This window comes from Zosterops lateralis, assembly GCF_965231275.1.
Source record: "Zosterops lateralis genome assembly, chromosome: Z".
Taxonomy (NCBI): domain Eukaryota; kingdom Metazoa; phylum Chordata; class Aves; order Passeriformes; family Zosteropidae; genus Zosterops; species Zosterops lateralis.
In genome coordinates, this window is record NC_139800.1 from 29,380,038 (window position 1) to 29,402,439 (window position 22,402).

Below are 22,402 nucleotides of genomic sequence, written 5' to 3' on the forward strand. Positions count from 1 at the left end.
TTACACCACTTAAACAAGAGGCAAATGTTCCCTGATGTGAGTCTTCCAGGACTAGATCCTGGTTCAGCACTACGGAAGGAAGGAGTATGACAAAACGTCACCTCTCCTGGTGTGAGCTGACATGTGCCTGCCTGCTCTGGAACACTGCTGTTCTAGGGGTCACTACGGCAGCAAATTAGAAGCCAGCAGTTTTAAGTTTCCGCGAAATGTGGGGATTGATATACACTGCACAGTTTCCACAAGCCAAGAGGAGGAAGGAACCATGTCCTGTAAAGCATTTTCAAGCACAGTCAGTGCAGTGTTTGTGGTTTGAATTAAATCACCAATTACCACTGCTTCACAGAGAAACTTAAGGCTAGGCAGGAAAAGTAGAATGAAAAATAGAATGAAAGGCAAAGTAGAATGAAAAAGAGAAACTGGAGAGTATGTCAATGCAGACTCAGAACACAGCTATGCAGAAAAATGAAGCTTGACTCTCTTTTACCAATGTCAGCAACTGTGAGGAGAATTTCATACCACAGCAGATGAATCCATAATAGAGTGCTATTGTATTACGCAGGAAACTTGCTATGAGATTTACATACTGCATTACCAAAATGAGACTGCTAGATGCATGAACATTAATTCATGACTGCGACAATTTTTCAACAGCAATTACATTTTTTTAATTAAGATGGAGACTTTCCCATTACACTGAAAAAGGTATCATTTTCAAGAGAATGGGGGAAAACCTCCACATATGGCTAGAACTTCTTTTGAACTCAAATATGAGTTTGCATCCTGGTCCTAAAGACAGTTAAAACTGGAGATGAGACATTTTCTGTTAACTCTCAAAGGGAAGAGACGTAACTATTCAAGAGTACCAAGAAATAAAAAAGATTTTTTGTCAAAAGCTTTTGTAAATTTCCCTCAAGAAGAAAAAAAGGTATTTTCTTCACAGTATCAAGGTAATATTTCTATGACTAAATGAAATTATGCAAAACCTGATTCCAGTGGAATCAAACAAGCTATATAAGCATACAACTAAAGAAAATTTAAAGAGGAAATAAATGATATCCGTAAATATAAAATAAAATAATCTCGAGGGAGACTCTTCATTTCAAAAAAGCTATAAAATCCCTTGTTTTTAAAAATGAATCACAGTGGTTTGTATTTCTTTACCACCAGCCTTAAACATAATCTGTTTATTCCCTACCTGCAATTAAAATAGTTTGACTATGATATCATATAAATATGAGGAGCAGACATATACCTGAATAATGAAAAAAAACTTTTGTTGTTTAAATATTTTTGTAGTTTAAGTATCCTGCTGTTTTGTTTTATATCATGCATGAAATGCAGCAGGTCTTATAAAATAAACTTTATCATTGTCTCACATAAGACACTATGCTACTTTAAATTTTCAACATACTTTTAATCATATTTTTAAAGCACTGTCCACATTTTTTATTTCACGGAAAGAGTAAAGGAGTGAAATTCTTCATTGACTCCTCCATTTTCTTCTATAAGCCCCTAAAATGATTGCAAATTAGTATTTCTAAAAAATATCCTGCAAAACTCTATTTTATCTATAACAGCGTTTATCCTTGAATAATTTTTCTTGCTCAAAGTACACAACTTTTCTCTTTCTAGACATATCACTGCTTTCAGTTGGGCAAAATAAAAAAGATATTTATTACAGTGTAGAATCATAAAATTATTGAGGTTTGAAAAGACCTCCAAGATCATTGAGTCTAACCTCTGACTGATCACCAGCACTCCAACAATAGCACTAGAAACGCCTAGTTGTTTCTCAAACACTTTGAGCCATGGTGATTCCACCACCTTTCTCTGTTCCAATGCTTTCAGTAAAAAATTCTTACTGATTTTCAAGCTGGATCTCCCCTGGCACAGCTGGAGGCCATTTCCTCTTGTCCTGTCACTTGTTGCTCAGGAGAAGCCAAAACCCACCTGGCTACAACCTCCCTTCAGAGAGTTATTTGACTAACTAAACTTGGCAAAAAACCATTAGGTATCAAACCAAAACACTGCATCGTAATAGGTAACACCAGCTTTCTTGTATATGATTAATTATATAAGCATAAACAAGTGCTGTTATCCCAATGAAGCATTCACAGAACAAAGGAAGGAGATAATACCCTACTCTACCTTGACTAGAAGGACTTCAAATTCCTGCTCTATCTATAAAATACTCTACCATAACTATACTCCTGGCTTGGATACTATCCTAGGTGAAACTAAGCACCAAACAACCTAGGTGAATGCAAGTATATGTGCTATTAATAAGAGGACAACTTTTCATTGTTCACTGACGCCACTAATTGTTTCTCAATAAATGGGGCATATCCCATGAAAGTAAAGTTAGAAAATCCCAAAAAATGATGTTTGTAATATTAGAAAGAGGAAACCATTTTAAGGAAAAATAACAAAACCATATTTTTGCTGAGAAGAAAATTATTTTTCCACATGAGTCACTATTATCTACAATGATATAGCAGTTAAGTGCAGCTGTTTATTTGATAGAAATTCATTCAGTGGATTATCTGGTCTTCCTGGTCTTCCTCAATATAATACATTCTAAAATGTATTATATTGAGAATGTTTTATATGTGCTTCTATGATACAAGATTTACTGTGTTTTAGTGTCCAGTATTTATGTTGCAGCTTGAGATACAAAAAGAGAAATATAACATATTGAGTAAACTGTGTTCCCATCACAAATTCTACCATTCTGAAAAGCTACCATAAAAAAAAATCAAAATGAATCTTCATATTTTCCATTATTCAGTTTTAAAGCAAAAGACTGGCTACAATTCACAGAAAGAAACCTGATGAGAGAAATATTAAATTATACAAAACTTCTTGTATGATTTGTGAAAACATTAAATTATACACAACTTCTTGTACAACGTTCACAGTAAATCACACAGTAACATACAGAATCGTGTAAATTTTGTGTTGTAGTGACGAATTCTCACACAAAAACAGTATGAACCTTAATTCACTTCCTTAAGAGTGTAAAGCTCTATGTACAGACCTCAGAAAAGAAATGTTGAATTATTTTACACAAGTCTCAGAAATCTGTGTTGGAGGAGGAATAGATTTTCTGTAAGGAAATGACTTTACAAATATATCATAGAGTGGGCAGAACATTGTTGGTTTTATTCAGTTTATCTTCATGACTACTTCTTTTTTTTAAATTCTGAACTCTCCGATAAGAAGGAGATACAATATAAAGGTCAGTATCTTATGAACACAGATTTTTGCTTAGCAGCTGTCAAGTCCATATGGACCCTTACATTACATAAAAATCCCAGTGAAAGTGCCAAAGTCAGCAAAAGCTTCCCAGTAATCATCTGGGGTCAATCCTGCCTTTAAATTAGAGAAAAGAACTGTGTGACATTAATGATGTGATATGTGATGTTAATGAAATAAACCAACATTTTGTTTAGGCTTGGGGATTGCGAGCTAACAAAAAATTAATGAAGGATTATGAAAAAATTATTTGAAGTAGAAATGAACCTCATAGCACTGTCCTGTGTTAACACGACAGAACCACTTTATGCAACACATGAATTTTAATTTTATTTGAATCTTGCCACAGTAATAATCCTTGAGGCTTGGCCCCTGTTGTCCCATAAAAAATGGTATTCCAGGTAAATTTGTGAGAGAAGTACAATGGAAAAAATCTCTCTTGTTCTGCTGATGTGCTGTAGAGCTGGGATAGGAGATGCCCTGAAGAAGACACTGCAGACTAGTTTCTGAAGACTTCTAGTAGTAGGAACTTGTCCAGTTGATGACACTGAGCCTTAGAAACCATTATATAGCTAGAAGGTGTTCTACACTGGAGAATACACTATTTTGAAGAGACAGGGAGGTTTGGCTGTCTGAGGAGAAAGGGGAAACAAGAAGGAAGTGATATTCTTCCAAAATCCAAAAGGAATAAACCAAACTTGTATTGACTTTTGACCAGAAATTCTGATCAAAAGTAAGAGGATGGAACATGAGCAAGGATGGAAGAGAAACAAGTATTCAGACATTTCTTAGAAAATGAAAAGATGTGGTTGAGTGGTGAAACTAGTAATTCTTTTGAAGTGGGAACCAAAGTAAGTTGTGCTAAAAAAATTTTAAATATCCATTTGAAATGCAGCTAACTTCCTGACAGAAGGAAAAGAAGTCAGACCTATCAGAAAACCATGAACATATATTTTACTTTGTGGTATCACAAAGTTGTCTTAACAGTTACTGTATGCAATCAAAACATCTTTGAAGAATTTCATCCATGCAATGCAAACAATTCCACAAAAATTAAAATAAAACTATTGACTGCCAACAAGGAAAGGGCATTATTTAAAAGAAAAATCAAAATCATCAGTGGTAATTGATGAAAACTCTTGTCTTCCCTAAAAAGGAATTAATTGGAGGATTTTGCTGGTATCAGTAAAGGTCAGTAGTTTCATGCTGGTTGTTACACCTTGAATTTTTGAATATGAGAAGTATCTCTTTTTCCTTCTGTCTTACCAGTTCTAGCATTATCTGAAGTGATAATGACAGAATTTTTACCATCTGTACCTCTTTCTGCCTTGCAATCAGATTTAAAAAGATTGTTTAAGGGATGTTACTGAGAACTACCGCTGAAGTAGAAGGTCCCAATCCATGACCACCACTTCCCATTGCTGGCACAAGAGCTTAAGCAGACATGTGGTGAGCTAGTTCAGGGAACTGATCCAATTGAAAACAGCAAAGAAAAATAAAACAATTAGTTTTCAGCTGAATCTATTTCCTGAGATAATCCTTGAACAGCTGCACATGTGCTAGTGCCAGGATTGGCACAGGAAAAACAACAGGAATGCACAGCCAAGGCACAGAGATGACTTACAGTGATCATCAAACTGCAGATTTAGTCCACTGCCTAGCCTAGACCATGAAACCAAATAGCAGTGCTTTTCACTAATTCTATTTTAAAATGGATGAATCTTGTACTAGATGGAAATGAAGTGGCATCTCTAAAGCTTTCATTTCAAAGATAAATGTTGAACCTTTTTGGGCAAGGCAATATGAATTAAGCTTGATGTTGACCCACAGTTGCCCATATTCTAACCTTGAATGTCTGACCATTCTGCTCCAGATAGTATGTTTTGTCAACATTAAAAAAAAAAAAAAAGAAAAATAAAAATAAAAAGAAACCCAAACAAATGAAGGAAAAAAAAATAATGTTAAAGTTGTCCTGTTTACACAGACTAGAGAAACTTCTGCAGGTACTGAAGACAGTAAGATTTAAACGATTTAATGTATCTTTCAATATTGGTTATAAATTACTAAAATTACATTCTCAAGATGATTTTAATTACTTAAGTAAGAAAGAGATAATATGAAACACCAAAACTTTTAAGTTCTATTACAGTATAAGTAAACCATGTCACCTCCCCACCAAGTTCAAGATGTAGTAGAGCTGAATTGTTTATTTGTATAGAAATTATACTACATGGCTTGTTAATGACTTCGATTTTTCTACACAGAAAAAATAATTAATTGGCAAATAGTACAACAGGATATGGTTTTAAAATTTTTACCAAATGTTACCTTTTATTATGGTGATCATTCTGCGACATAAATTTCCCTGTCTGATTATTTCTATGCTACAATCTTCATACTTAAGAACACAGGATTTACATATAGAAGAATGAGGAGATTCTCTCACATTTTCTGTGACTGCAACAGTAAACATGAGCAATCCTAAGTTGTTTTTCAAGGAAATTTATTTCCAGGAATTGTTAAAACGATATTTTCCTTTTAATATCTAATGACATTATTTTTTTAAGCAGTTTTAAGCACTTTCTGAATACTGCATTCAATTAAATAATAAGCAAGTGTAGTTCTTTATGATACTTTGTACTTAGTATTAATTTTTAGCACCTTCTGTCAAGACTTTTAAAATACAATGGAAATGTATAGGGTTTCCATGTACCCTGTAGTAACATGTTACTATGAAACTAACATGTGAAAATCATCTTGAGTGGTTTTTTTTGCACTGCCAGTGTCCATATGAACCTTCAAATGCAACTCATGTATGGTCCCTAAAAAAATAAGAGCAACACAGGCTTTTACTCCATCATGCTGACAAAGTGTTGGAGGATTTTAAGCATGGATTAGTGACATAGCAGACCATAAAGAAAATACTCTGTCAGTGATCCCTCTAGGAGCTGTTAATCCTTGGATCATCAACATGATCCCCTATAGCTGATCTATAGAAGCACTTCTTTACTGATAGCTCATTGCATACTTGATCTACATATTTTTGACATAGACAATATTTTGGCATTAAAGTAACAGCTGTAATTTACCAGGTTTAATGGATAGCTCCCTAGGTCCCTTTAGCCACGAATTACTGACCTGAGAGGCTGTTACTCTCCACTATAGCAATACCTATATACTCCACAGGTTACTGACAAGGTGGCTGGTAAATGATTACAGTCTTCCTGTTAAATTCTTTCATGCTCTTCTACACCATCATTCACAATTTATCAAAGTGGTACTTTTGACAGGAGGAAAATACAGTGTCCTGAAGCTGCTACATTAGAAGAGACACCAAGCACTTGCAAACTCTTATCTCATGTAAAATTAAAGCGATGGACTGAACCTTCTTTGGAGCTTTTGCTGTATGTGTCCTGTCAACATTAAACAGGAGATTTTTAAAATAATCTAAGGATCTTTAAACTGAAGGAAAGAGAGATGTTTGTGTATATTAAAACAAGTTCATGCTATATCATTCACACATTACTTCAAGTATGTGTCCATGGAATCTGCCTAACATGTATTCTTATAAAAAGAGAACAGGATTTTATGAGCAAAGGAACCACTGTATGTGTAGGAGCTACTCACCAATGTAGTAATTTTACACCATTTTTTATCACAGTTTTAATTTTGCACAAGTCTGGCACGGTATCAGAGAGAAGTCTTGAAAAACAGTAAGCACGACATTTAAAATTTGAATAGTAAAGAAGCAGGGAAAATCACCTCATACTCCTGTGAGAACTTCAAATTGTCATTTGCTTTCAATCTTTCAATGTGATCTGCAAGTTCCAAGATAGGTATTGGTGGATGACTGGCCATACCTGTAGAACAAGAAAGAAGAGCAAAATTTAAAGTAAACTACAGTGATGGCATTGCTCTAAAATTTAGAAAATGCAGTAGTTAGAATGTCTACAAATGTGTAACTAGTAAAGATGTCATATGTGAGAGAAGCAGGCAAACAGTTTGGTTACTCAAAGCAGGACATGTTCTACATAGACGAGCTCTGAAGCCAAATTAGAAGAAGTCACCAAACATATTCCCAAAGCTAACATTCCTAGTGTAGAGGAAAGAGCTACTCTCAGACAAGTCAATGAGTTTAGCTAGGCATGGAAAAATGAGACAGTTAGACCTAATATTGACCTCTGCTTTGAGTAATGATTCTTAATGTCATTTCAAACTCCTACCGCAATGCGTGAAATGAAAACTCTGTTGAATTAGAAGAGGAAAGGTGAGCTGAGAAACAGACACTGAAAGAGCCCCAAAGGGGAAACAATTGAGTTTTGACAGAAAAACGAAGTGACTTAGGCATATTCAAGAAAAATGAACTTGAATAATGAAGGTTACCAGGGTAACCAGAGATGCCTGAACCTGAAAAGGAAATGGTAAAAAAAAAGAAACCAAACCCAACATAAAACTAACTTATAAAATAAAGTATAAAATAATGAAATGGAAAGACTGAAGGTTAATAATAATAATAATAATAGTAGTAGTAATAATAATAATAATAATAGTAATGCATCAAGATATAGAAGACTGACTGTGTACTCTAAATTAGAAATACTTAAGTATTTTACAGACTTCTGAAGTGACTGACATGCAGCTGTGAATTACTAGAACAACATGCATCACTGCTTTAAGACAACAGTCACTGAAGACAACATCGGACATAAGACAATTAGAACTTCAAAAATGTTTTCACTAGTAGCAGATTGTAGAGGCAGGGGTTGTACAGGTTGGCTGGACTTACATGCTGACTGCACTAGTACCTTAAAATATGCTTAATCTGAAACCCCATTTATCAACCCCTAAAAGTACCTACAATCTACTTCAGGTGTAAACATCTTTGTCCACTGATGAAGATATCAAGTGAAAAAGAAGAGCTTGGAATTGGAAGTACAGATGGGTGTGTAAGAGGGTACAGAGACAGCAAGGCAAAAAAAAAAAAAAAGAAAGAAAAAAAAAAAAGACAAAAAAGATATGGGGTCAACTAGAACAATCTGCCAGCTTAAGCTTTGACAAGCAAAATTTTGTGAACATATTTATTTCAAGTTATTGGTCTTCATAAGCTTTGTCCAAAATGCTTGCATTCTTCTCTTCATATTTTATACTATCACATCTAAAATGAAAGTGAGGTTTCAATAGCTTAGTAAAGAAATCATAGCTGGCAAGAAAAAATTAAGCTAGTGAACCCCAGGATCTCTTGAAATTACTAAGAGAAAACAGTGATGACTCAAGGGGGCTCAAGCTGGAAGGCATGTTGCACAATGCAGTTTGCTTTGTCACCGCGACTTTCAAGAGCATGCCTAAGACAGTTGACTTGCATTTCCTTTAAACATAGCTGAAAATGACCATGTGGCTACAACACAGTCACACTATAATATGTATTTTAATTATTTGCATTTTGTTTTTATTCTTATTTTCTTTTGGATTCTTTGACGTTTCAAGCATCATAATTGGCTCCAAAATAATGTCCAGCAGCACTGGCCCTAATTCTTCTGACTCTATATATTTCTATTTTGGAGAATCTTCATAGCATATCTGTGATGCTAAGTCATTAAGGCAAATTGTCAGTCAACTAAGAAAGCAGAACATTCAGATCAGTGGGGAGATTCTTTAAACATTTCAATTTTAAAATTAGTCTCTAAGTACTAATTTATTTGCTGCAGCTCTGCTTCTCTCCCATTTTCTTACACATTTTACTTAGGACTTCTTTACTCTCAAAATTATGTGGGTGACAGTCATCTAATAATTAGACGGATTGATCCAGATCAAGCACCCCTATGGAAAATATGTGAGTGAAAAGGCACAAGAGAACTCTAGATTGATCCAGAAATGGAGGTGGACTGATGTACATCTAAAACAGTGCTTGAACAGAGAAAATAATAGAGACAAAGATGTTTAGACCTTTTCGAGCGAATCGTGGGAGAGAGTTATTATCATATAAGGACTGAGTGGTAGTTTGGCTAGAGAGGGAGGACACAGAGCCAATCAGGGAGGCGTAGGGGACTGAATTACTGCTCAAAGCTGTAAAAAGTAAAAGCCAATCGGAAATGGGAAACAAATTAGTAACAGCAGTAGACCATCATAATCAATCAATCGTGTACATACAGGCACTTCAGACATGCACAAAACAGCATCTGGTAACTCAGCTAAGATATTTAAAGGTGCAGTTACCCTTCTATAAATATAAAGGTCATAAACCCAGTGAGTATGAGACTCACTCATCACACAATGAACCTGACTACATCACCAGCATCATGAACACAAATCATAATAATTAACTTACTGTGAAGGGTTATTTTTCTAAAGATGCTAAACACCCATTCTTTTTTTTTAAATTATTTTTGTTTATATGCTTCTCTGTATGACACTTGACATTTCCAAGGGGAGATTTCATATTAAACACTTCGTGCAAATAAGAAATTTGAAGGTAAATCTTTCTAAGGCAGAAATAGGAACTACTCGCAGCTTCAGAAACTGACAAATTTTAACTGCACTTTAACCCTTCCTCTATGTCTCATTTCCAGCGATTACACTTTGAAAAAATTTCCTCAAATAATATTTTGCAGTTAACTTATGAAATAATTGCATTTGGTCTATTTTCATATTTTAAATATACAAAACGTGCTCTACTGATAGGATAGAAGTAGCTATTTTTAAAAGAACTGCTGGAGGGCTTTTGTTATGTAATCAGTCTGTGAATCATAACAGAATATGCTATGAATGAACATCCTAAGATGCCATCACACCTCACGCGAAAGCACAAGGCTTCTACTGAGCGTGTGTACAACTTGATTCAAAAGATCCCACTTAAAATACAGCTAAACTCACTTCTTTTCATGATTACAAATAAGAAAATACACTTATTTGATGACACACTCCCACACCAATCAACATATGTCATGACAACACAAAAACTTAAAGACAAAATACAGCTAAATTACAACAGATCCTGTGACATGCTAAAAATTCAAAAGAAATACCATGCTGAAAACATGCTTTCAAATTCTCTTTTAAATAAGGTATCTCTTTTTTTTTTAAAGAGATAACAACACCTGAAAAATCAAAGAAAGGAAACCCCCAAAACCACCACATGCAAAACACACTTTAAATCGTGCCCCCTAAAAAAATTTTATTTCCTGTCTACAACAGGAATATGATAAGATTAGCTAAAAGATTGCCAAATGTAATTAACTTATGAAGCCCAGTAGTAACCCCTTTACATAAATTAAATAACAATATATCGTTTGATTACAGTGTAGAATTATCCTCTGGTTAATCTGTGGTAAATACATGACTAAGGAACATGAAATACTATTTGTGCCACTATTTCAAGGAAAAAACTAAGAGAGCAAGGTCAGAAATCATCTGCATATTAACATACATTAAACCTGTTAATTATATTCCTTTATCCCATCTAATCAAGTGGGTGTTTTAGACTTGTCATTAGTGTGTTAAATTAGGATATTGTTTGTTGTCAGAGTTTTATGATAAGTGCTTTTAGAAACATTTATGAAACACACATTTATTTACCAATTTGGAACTGTAGGTTGACATACCCACAATAAACAAGAACAAAGTTAGAAATTAAAGAGTAAATCTGCTAGTATACAGACTACAATCTACACAAAGTGAAAATGTGACACATGATTGTCACAGAAATTCTTTAGGAAATGAGTGGTACTTTAGGTCTAATTGAATTAATTGTCTGTGATGCCACAAACTCCTCATTTTTATTTAATAACACAGAACACTCTTCTACATACCAATCTATGTTGATTAAGATATGCCTTTATAGAAAATGAAGGATTCAGTAGCAGTGGTTGTTGAGACTTATCCTTATCAAAAAGATAGAAAAAAAATACCTACTTCAAATTCATACATGGAGAATGGAAAAAAGTAAGGATGACCCTGATTCAGTGGGAATTCAGCATCCATGAAAGTTTATCAAGAATGCCTTTAGTACACGACAAAAAAAGTTACTGTTACTTTAAAACTTCATCTTCACAAAGCGAGAGCTAGGCCAGAGCACGAAATTACAAACACAAATTTACAAGAAAATCTCTAGAGAAATATATCATTCTGCAACAGCTATTCTAAAATAATTGCAAGTGCATATATAATATTGCAAAATTATATCACATTTTACTCCAGAATATTTTATGTTCTACAAAGTTTGATAATTATTCTGGAATGAAACCAGTTTCTCTTTTTCTGCAACACAGACTGAGCTTTAACAAGGAGACTTAGGATCTCCATTGCCTCATAGCAGAAGCACCACCTCCGAGTAATGGGTAAGTCACCTATAGTGAGAAAATACATATAGGGAAACCTAATTTTCAGATCCTGATCTAAAAATGTTGAATGCAATAAGATGTCACAAAACCTTTGGTCTAAAATCCAAGGAAAAAAAAAAGGATAACTCCTGTGAAGAGAAGAATTTCCAATTTTATCTCCTAGCTAAACAGATACCGAGTTCCTCCATGTTTCAAATCAACGAAGTGGTATATCAGAGAAGTGCTTGCATCAGAAGCTGAACCTCTCCTAGATGCCGAAGTCCTCCATAACACAAATGCTCATAGGAAGGGCTATATGTATGACAGCTCACTATGAGAAAAGATTTTAGTCTGTTTTTGCCATGGAGACAAAGCATAGTACTTCCTTCAGCATAGTCATGAGTCTCATAAACAGATATTGAGTGGATAAACTGCAGAAAGAAATTTCTGCTGTCCTGCAAAGCAGGTAACTAAATGCAGACATCACTTTTTCCACCTTTTTTTTATCTGCACCCTTTTCCTCTGAACATGTTTTATGCTTTTTCTGCTTATCATAGAAATAAGTTTGTGGAAATTCCTTAGCAACTCAGGGAATAAGTGTTTAGTAAGCACTTATCTAATTAAAAATAAAGTCTTTAACTTAGAGCTGTAATAACTCTATTTATTTTTCTTGTATTTCAAAGCATCTTATTTAGTTCATAAGATATAATGAGATAATTGTTTAATTGGCACCCAATTACAAAAATTACTTATAAGTGTGACACATTTTATAGTTAAATGAGGATAAAAAATCAGTCACTTTTGAGTCATGACTCAATTTAGTTCTCTGGCTGATTGGCAGATTGAAGTCTGCCTGAGCCTTGGATCTCTCAGAATCCACTCAAAGTACTTAATTTCAGTTAATTTTCCTCTGCACAACTGGGCCGCCTTATTTGACGAAACCTTTTGTGAGGCTTAATTATAACCCCTTCTTTACCTTAACTCTCCCATGTGGCACAGAGACCTCTAAAATTGTGCACTAGGTTAATGGTATTAATTCTGTGTTTCATAGGAAACTTGTAGAAAGGTAAGAATATGATAGACTTTCCCTCAGCTATTCCAGTTAAGGAAGAATAACAGACTTAAAAATGAAATCCTACTGGGAGATTGGATATTTTCATGTTTACTTGAAGAGAACTTGGCACTGCTGTGACCCACTCACTGGCATATGGGCTTATCTAACTCATACACATTTTTGGATAACACATGGACCTGGGATCTTGTTCATAGATAGGAGAACTGTGGGCTATTCTGAATGTCAAGGGAAAGTGTGAAATTTACCTATGGAGTAACTCCACCCAATGAGGAAGGAAGCCAGAAATAAATTTGATCCTTTCTGAACGAGGTAAGATAGGAAACTCTTTAGGTCAGAGTTCTTTAGATAATTTAATATTATTAAAGAATGTAGACAATAAAAAGTAAAAGACATTTCCTTTAGACTGAAATTTTAAAGCATCTTCATGCTGAATTGAAAATTTTATGACAAATATAACATATTTGTGCCAAAATGATTCTCTAAATATCACCAAAGATAAAATATTGCTTTCTCATATATTGTGTCAAAAATCTACAAAAATCTCACTACTACCTGTAGTGGGAGTAATTTTAATTGTGGTTAGAAATTCAAATTTACCCCAAGGACTTAGCTTTCAAATTATTTTGATATCTGTATCTGATCATGTCTTTCATTATACAAAATATATGATTGATAGCCTTATTGGAATGAGGCTGTTTAGAAATCTTTTAAAGTACTAAAGTTTCTAACAATTCATAATTTTATAGGACTGTCTCATTCACCTCTCCAAGTGAAAACCGCCAGTCCAGATATGCCAATGTAATTCAGAATTTTTTTCTCTAGTACTTCTGTGCACTATGGATTCATTCGAAATTTTTTTCCTCTCCCACTGGAAGCAGTTGGTCTATCAGGAAAGCTCCAAGCAAACTGTGGATGCTTTCATAATCTAAAGAAATAAATCATTAGAATAACAACTATGTCAAATTATCTACCTTGATGCATTGTGCATCATTGTACTGAAAGTACATTCATCGCTCTATCCTTTGTCTTATCTATAGGCAATGTTGAGAAATGCCTCATTTTATGAGGGTGACATGACAGCAGATTTCTCAGAAAAAGGAAGCCAACACATAACCACATCAGCCCTACTCCCTTCCCTCAGTTGCCTCATTTGCAGTACCCTACCATCTAGTTCTGCTACCTTGCAGAAAATAAACTCCATACATTTGAAAGTGAAAGAACAACAAACCCAACAAAGCTGATATTCTAAATGTACAGCCTTTCTGTAGTTTCTCTATGTAAAAAAAAAATTTAAAAAATTTGCATGTTATTTGATGCTGTGCTGCTGGTTGGGAAATGAATGAATATTCCAGTAGGATTTAAACATCTAAGTTAAATTCAGTCAGATTTTAATTACATAGTAGCCCTAATTGAAGTTAATGTGAGTTAAGAGAAATTTTGCTTTTACTAACAAAAGAACTGTACCTTGATTTCACTGTGATTGTTTACATATTAAGAACATGCTAATTAGCAAGTGTAATAGAGTAAGACAAATCTACTGGGGTAAGATTTTTCTCCTTGATATGTAGTTGTACACTAAGTAGTATAATGGCCTGCCCTGTGTCTAGGAATCTTAAGTGGTACAATAATAGGAAAAAAGATCATCATCTGATGTACTGTATTTTTAATAATAACAGTAATACTCCAATCTGTGAAAAGGACTATAACAAAGGAGTTTCTAGTAGAAACAGATTGCAGATATTCTGCTCAAATAACTTCACAGAAAACTGCAGACTTCACAGACAAACTATAGCCATTAAATGCTCTCCAGTCTTTTTCAGATCAGTGAGGTGGAATTACAGTGTCTACAAGTGCCACAAATGCTGCTATTTCTTAATAACTTTACCTTCTCAATGTAAATTAAGAATTAATTATAATAAATTAATTTTATATGTTAGCACTCGGCAGCAGGGTTTTTTCCCCTCATGTTTCATTTTAATTATGATGAATACTAAATAGATAGGTAAGATTATGCATCTAAATAAATAGAGCACAGAAAATTAGGCTTATATATCTAGTTACTATCCCATTATTTATTGGATGAAGGGGGAAACATAGTGACGGTTGATGAGGTAAAGGCTGAGGTAATTAATGCCTTCTTTGCCTAAATCTTTAATAGCAATATCTAATGTTGTGTAGGTATCCAGCCTCCTGAGCTGCAATACAAAGGTGGGGAGCAGAATCAAGTCCCCCCAGTCCTGGAAAAAATGGTGAGTGACCTGCTACACCTGCACAGCTGTGTGGGAGTGGATGGGATACACCCAAGGGTAGCGAGTTGATTAAAGTACTCACTGAGTCTCCTTCCCTCATGTACAAGCAGTCCTGCCTAACTGGGAATGTTCTAGTTGACTGGAGGTTTCCAAACAGGACATCTATCAACAAGAAAAGCAGGAAGGAGGATCAAGGAAACAACAGGCCTGTCAGTCTGGTCTTGATGCTGGGGAAGGTCATTGAGCAGATCATCCTGGCATCCTGGCGATAGTGTGGCCAGCAGGACCAGATTGTTCCCTGTACTCGGCACTGGTGAGGACTCACCTCAATTCCTGTGCTCAGTTTTGGGCCCCTCACTCCAAGACAGACATTGAGGTGCGGGAGGGAGACCAGAGAAGGGCAATGGAGCTGGGGAAGAGTCTGGAGCACAAGTCCTGTGAGGAGCAGCTGAGGCAGCTGGGGGTGTTTAGCCTGGAGAAAAGAGGGCTCAGGGGAGACCTTATTGCTCTCTACAAGCGCCTGAAAGAAGCCAGGTGGGGGCAGTCTCTTTTCCCAAGGTAACAAGTGATACAGGAAGAGGAAAAGGCCCTAAGGTGTCCTGGGGAGGCTCAGATTAGATATAAGGAAAAAATTCTTCATGATGAAAGGGTCATCCAGCATTGGAACAGGCTGCCCAGAAAAGTGGTGAGTGGATTCACTGGCCCTGGAGTGCTCAGAAAACACGTGTGTGTTGCACTTCAGGACATGGTTTATTGTTGAACACAAGGTGCTTGGTTAATGGTTGGAATTAATGGTTTTAGAGATCTTTTCTAAACAAAATAATTCTGACATTCTAGCAAGCCATTTACTCTACTCATTATATAACTGTATACAAACAATTACTTGTTTCAGGCATAAGCTAGACTTTAAGAACAAAATTGTTTCTTCTCACATTTCAATATACATTGCATGTATATTTCCTTTGCTGTAAAACCCTTTAAAACTTTTACAAAAGTGCTGAGTAACAGATGAAAACTTCACCCAGAAACAATGAACCCACACTGAAATTGTAGCCTCAGAAGGATACTGAATAAAAACTTTCAATTATTTGCATTTACTGTATTTAAGTTCCTATAGTAGACAGGTCCAAGAGCATGTCAAAAAGATTCCCAGACTAAGATGAAATTAAATTAGAAGATGTGCTCCTAAAATACACCTGATTTTCTCCAGCTGCTAGGAGCAGTGTACTGGAACAGACTGAAAAAGCAAGGCTGTAGCAAACTCAAGCCTCTAGACTCTTCCCTTTCTACTTCTGCCATATGCATGAAGTGTGGGCCTTTAGCATTCATTACTCTGCAGACACACTCCTTCTGGGCAGCATCATCTCAATACAGTCAATGTTCAGATCAGGAGCGAGATCTGATGTTCACTTAATCTATTAGTAGTACTTATCACGTCAACTTCAGCACCTAATCCTCAGCATCTCAAGCACTTAATTCCTGCTTTATGAACTTGAATTCACTATCTTTTTTACTTATGTAGTAAGTTTGACAAAAACATGAGGCTCATGAAGATTCAGCACCTAAGTAGCATCAGACTCCATGCAAATATATTGTAGTAGAAAACAAGTCTACTGGGACATAACTTAATCAAAACAAAGCCAATTTAGTAAAAGTTGACTCCTGCAAATGTGGTAAAAATACTATTTTAAATATTTCTCTCTTGGTGCTTCTTGAGTATCAGATTAAACAGTTTTAAGAAAACAGTGATTAATGAAAAAAAATTTAATAAAGTATTTGATAGTGTGTTGCTTCTGACCTCAAAACTACTGACATATTAATATTCTCTTTGACCATAATGTACAGCCTTATTTTCAACAACAAGATCATTTATTTAGCTATGTATTTCTCTTCTATATTGTACATTTGCAAGCCCGTGGAACTCACAATGATGTTAATATATTACCTGATAATGCAGTACATAAAATGGAGGCCTATTTACAAAGAAGTGTCCATAAAACATATCATTAATAAACAGAGAGATGTACATTTCCCAGTAATATTTTCTAGCATTGTTAGGTTTAAATTGGAACTTTAGCACATAAAACACACCTGTACAGCATACGTATTTTTTAGGTATTTTCTACAAAACTTCGATTTTTTTCAAGCAGGCTTTCTTTTAAATAATGGAATAATATGATTATTTCCAAAGCTAACAAAAAAAATAATTTCCACCAAACCCAAAAATAACAGTATTTGTATTTTCAAATAATCAATCTTTCTTTTCTGTAATAGCATCAGTAATCAGCCTGTGATCACAGAGGTCTGAATGAGTTATTATTGTCTCTTACCCGGAGTTTGAAAGTTAAGGCGTCGCAGCTCTACTGGGTCTGTGGGGTGGTGAGAGGGGACCTCCTTGCTGTTGGGTATGCTGCTCTTTCTAGAATCAGATTCAGCCCTCTTCCTGCATGGAGAAGGTGAATACACATAAGCAGAAGATAGACATGTTAGCTTCACAAAGATGCCTGAGTGTTTAGCATCATATTCTGAAGGCAAGATGTTTATTTCTGAAAAAATATTTGATCCAGTGCAAAGATAATATAATTATGTGTGGTGGATAAGGTACCTACAGTTTGCAGTGGTAAAATGGTGATAGAAAATAGCTGCCTAAAATTCTACCCTAAACTGATCTTCCAGAACATACTTCTGGTCATCCTAATACTTTACTCTTATAAACACTAAACATACAAAAATTCAGACAATTCTCCTATTTTAAATGCTATCTAGCTATACCTTTATAAAAAACCAGCCAACTCTTGAGCTAGACCACCCCAAATTATTGTCACTAATATTTCTTATTTTATACACAGAGATCTGCGTTATTATTAAAAATCCCCTTGATTTCTTTAGGTATTTTTAATATGAGAAAGAACAGTACAGAAGATATCTATTCAAAAAGACATCTATTCTTTTCTCTTTCTAGAATGTAAAAATTTGCTCTGTTTTTTCTCATCTCTGTAAGAACTGAAATATGCAATCTTCATATGTTTTATCACATCTACATATATTCAGGGCTTAGATCTGTATGAATATTTCTAATCAAATTAAGACTTTCACTGCAAAGGAATGAAAATTTAAAAAAAGAAGAGAGAATTATAAGAAAAAAGAAAAATAAAATAGTTCATGTTTCCTTTCTTTAGAGAGAGGGAGAATCCATGTGTGTTCTCACTGACATTTTTGTTAAAACTGAATCCCATAGGCTGTATGTATGATTATTCAATGTAAAACATGGAGAACCATGTAACATGAAGAATAGCTACCATGCTGTATTTTTATACAGACATACAGACAGTGGAATCTTTCTTCACTAGTTATCTGTGGGGTCCTCAATGAAAAAACAATGTGGCTCATATTTTTATGTAATATAAAATGAAGAAGCAAACAGAGGAAAAAGTTACGTTGTGAAAACAGAACTGAGATTTTTTAAAGGGTAATAGATGCAGAATGTTTTCCAGGTGCCCGATATTTATATTAACATAACACTATCTTTTTCCTAATTTACTTAAAATGTGACAATGATAAGTCTGTTATTACTCCAGTCAATTTCTTGCTGCTCTTGAAATAATGAAGACCAGGTGACATACAGTGAGATTTCAAAAGTTATGCAAAAATTTCAGACAGCAAGACAATTGTCTGAATTTTTGAAAGCCACTAGTCCTATGGCTTTATTGGAAAAAATAAAAATATTTTACTGTAAAAACACTCTACTTGTTCTCCAGCAAATACCTTAACATATGTATTAACTTCTCTTTAGTGAAGCAATAAAAATTTAAAACTGATTATTCTGTTTTTAGTCGTTTTAAAACAAAATTTGTGTGGATAAACTCATCTGAGATTCCTCTCGTTTGATTTTGACTATTCCAAACTCCTACTACAGTAGTACTATGCCCTAGTGCTTTTTTTTCTTACTAAAGATGTGTGATGTAGCTTTCAAAAAGTCTTTTAACCTGTATTTCCTTCTCTTTACGTCTAGGAGTCTTAAGTCTCCATAAGTTTCTAAACTTTCCAGGGACAAGCTTCATTCAACTTTTTTTCCACTTGAAAGTAAGTACCAGGATGCAATTTCATATTAATATAGTAAAACCACTAAAATCTCTTCTAATAATGTATCTGAATATTTTGAATACTTACAAAATAACATAATGGTTTATTATGTATTATGTATTAATTGGAGGAACATTCTGTTTTTTAAACCTCTTCAGCCTGTATAAAACATAATAATCCTTCTATATTATGCAATAATTCTGAGACAGGTGAGGGAAAAATATCTACAAAGGACAAATGATATCCCTGTATCATTTTCACATGTAGAACTGTAAGTCATTGTTGAGTTTATGTATATGGGACATTATGAAGGTTCAGATTAGCTAATGCCTCTATTAAAATCATGGATTCTTTCAAGAACTTTGGTTATTGCATACAACCACTGCTTGCACATCACTAAAACACATATACAACCATATGAGCATTGTCAAGCTCTGCTATCTCTTGAAAATTTACCCCACGGAGACACAAAAAAAACCTCAGTGAAACTTTGCAGCTTTGCAGTATTTCATTACTTTTCAGTGCTGTAAATAATATAACAAATCTTGCAGTTGCCCTCATATTGATAGATTACTGCCTACATTCACTTAAGACTGACAGATACTTTGTCTTAGATCATTACCATGATAACTCTTTTTTTCCTCTTATTTCTCCTTTTCTGTATTAAATAAAGAGTGATTATTTTTTCACTTCTCACCTGTCAGGTTTACTGCTCCATTTTAATGCAGCAAGGAAGGAAAAAAAGGTGAAATGTTAGTTGATCAGCAGCACAGAGAATAAGCATGAAAACAGGAGATACAAGAAATTTTGACTTGCAGTAAAGATATGTAACTAAATCAAATTAAGAAATGACAGATCATCAAAATATTCAATGCTTGGAAATCATAGAATTAATGGAGGACACTAGGTCATGTCCAAAGCAAATCTTCAGCTGAAAAATACATCTTTTTTTAAACACTATCTGCCAAGAAATGAGACTTCAAAGTTTATCCAGTGAGATACTGGAGAATGGGTGTTTAATTTGAGCCATGAAAACATTACACTGAAAAATTACATCCCACTGAGATGTAACTCCTTCTTAGTTTCTAGAGAGCAGAGAGATGAAAGGAGGGAAGAGAGGAAAAATGAAAGTGGAGGGCAGACTAGAATTGGAAGGAGAGAAAGGGAGAAGAGGAAAAGAAAATGAAGCGACAAACAAGGTTATATATATGAGACACGTAAGAGTTATACTAAATTAAAAAAAAAATTAAAAAAAAAATGAAATCTTCCAAAACTATTTTACAAAACGAGGTAATAAAATAACAAGAAATTTTTAACAGTATGCTGGAAAGCAAGGTAATTATAAATCTTTTTCCAATGAAGTATTACACACTTTTTTAGATTTAGAATGAGTGTCATGTACTAGAGGTCTTTGGTGATCTGTATAGATCTGTAGTGATCCATGCTCTATAAAGCTTAGGTAAACAGGAAAAATAATTTATCTCTCACCAATGTATTCTATTATACACACACACGAGCACTACAGTGTTTATCTTTCTCTGTGTTGATCAGGGGTTCTACAAACCTTTTAATAGCTTTTACTCTACAATGACCAGTTTACACACATTATGAGAAAATCTTTCAAATTCTTCATCATCACTTAAGATTTTCCATTTTCCCATTTTGCATTTCTGTGCCTTTTAAAAAATTATATTATTATTATTATTAATAATTTTTTTTTTCCTATTAGAATCATATTTCTTCTTACAGCTCAAGATTCAGCAGGGGACTAGCAGTTCAAAGGAGGTGATTCTGCCCCTCTCCTTCACATTGGTGAGACTCCACCTGGAGTACTGCATCCAGTATTGGGGTCACCAGTACAAAAAAGACATGGATCTGTTGGAGTACATCTAGAAAAGGCTCACAAAAATGATCAGGGGGATGGAAGAGGAAAGGCTGATAGAGCTAGGATAGTTCAGCCTGGACAAGAGAAGGCTTTGGGAGACTTTATTGCAGCCTTTAGGTACTTAAAGGGATTTGTAAGAAAGACAGGAACAGGCTTTTATAGTGGAGCCCATAATGACAGGACAAGGGTAGATTCAGACTAGCCAAAAGGAAGTATTTTTTATGATGAAGGCTATGAAGCACTAATTTATTAGATTCCCTAGAGAAGTGGTGGATGTCCTATCCTTTCAAGGCCAGTGGATGGGACTCTGAGAAACCTGACCTAGCTGAAAATGTCCCTGCTTATCACAGGGGGTTGGACTAGATGACCTTTAAATGTCCCTTCAACCCAAACTAATCTATTATGCTACGATTTAGAGTGCTGAAGTTACTATGATCAAAGATTTAAGTTTAGGCCACAGTGTTCTGAACCAAATCAGAAAGCTGCACTTTATAAAAGCAAACAACACAAAGTCTGTCAAAATGGCTTTAACCTCTCTTTCTTAGAAATGGAAATGTCTAGAATGAAGGACCTTTTGCTTTTCATCAGTGAAAAACTGAAATTAGGGAATCTGTGATTCCTTAAAAACTAGGAGGAATAGCTACATGAATTAATTTGTTAAAAAAAAAAAAAAAAAAAAAAAAAAAAAAAAAAAAAAAAAAAAAAAAAAAAGAAGAAAGCCAAACCCAAGAATGAGACAAAAGGATGCTTTACGGTAACATTCACTTTTCTTTCTAGTTTGTGCATTTCTGAGAAACACCAATTTCTAGAGCTCTTTAACATTCACTAAGTAAGTTCCTAATCAACCATATCCTATGTAATTTGCCATGTATTAAATACATAAAATATATGTAAACTGTGACTCAAGCAGACCTCCTAATGGTCAGGCATTTCCTCTAGGGCATATACCATCTATATATCTAGATTTGCTTTTGTTTGAGATTTTGGATACAAATCTTACTCTGCTGAATAAGATACTCCATCTTTGAAGAAAAAAAATTATTTTCTTTTAACAAGAAAATTGTCAAAAAGGAAGGGAGATTTATCTAATTTACTTGGATCTTTTGATTTGATTGTTTATAAAGTTTAACAGATGGAAAGATCTGCTCCAAAACAGGTGTCTCCCTTTACTATGATTGCAGGGTGGTTTCACTGCTGCAAGGAATATTCAAGAGAATATTGAACTGGTTAACAGCCAAGTCAGTTCCATTTGCCAAGACACAGTCAACTGTAACTCAGAAAAAAATAGTTTTTACTGTGAGGATAGTTGAATATGAGAACAAGTTGTGCAGAAAGGCCACCTGAGTTTCCATTCTTAGCTATACAGAACTTGCCTGTATATCCCTCTGAGCAAACTGCTGCAGGTGGCCATGATCTGAACAGGACTGGGATGAGGCACACTCCAGAGGTGTGGCCCTTTGGTTCTGTGAATCTGTGAGCTCTTCTGCACACAGAATATTATTTGGCCTCATCTGTGTTGGCTATTTTATCAGTAGTATGT

At 34.7% G+C, this 22,402-nt stretch overlaps 1 protein-coding gene across 1 annotated transcript in view; it reads right to left on the minus strand.

Moving 5' to 3' along the window:
* PTPRD (protein tyrosine phosphatase receptor type D) overlaps window positions 1-22,402 on the minus strand; it is a 366,236-nt gene that overhangs the window by 68,243 nt on the left and 275,591 nt on the right. The window contains exons 20-21 of the mRNA XM_083884531.1: window positions 17,225-17,337; window positions 7,018-7,115 (exon numbers count right to left, since the gene is read on the minus strand). Coding sequence (XP_083740657.1) covers window positions 7,018-7,115; window positions 17,225-17,337 — 211 coding nt within the window. The remainder of the gene's footprint in view (window positions 1-7,017; window positions 7,116-17,224; window positions 17,338-22,402) is intronic.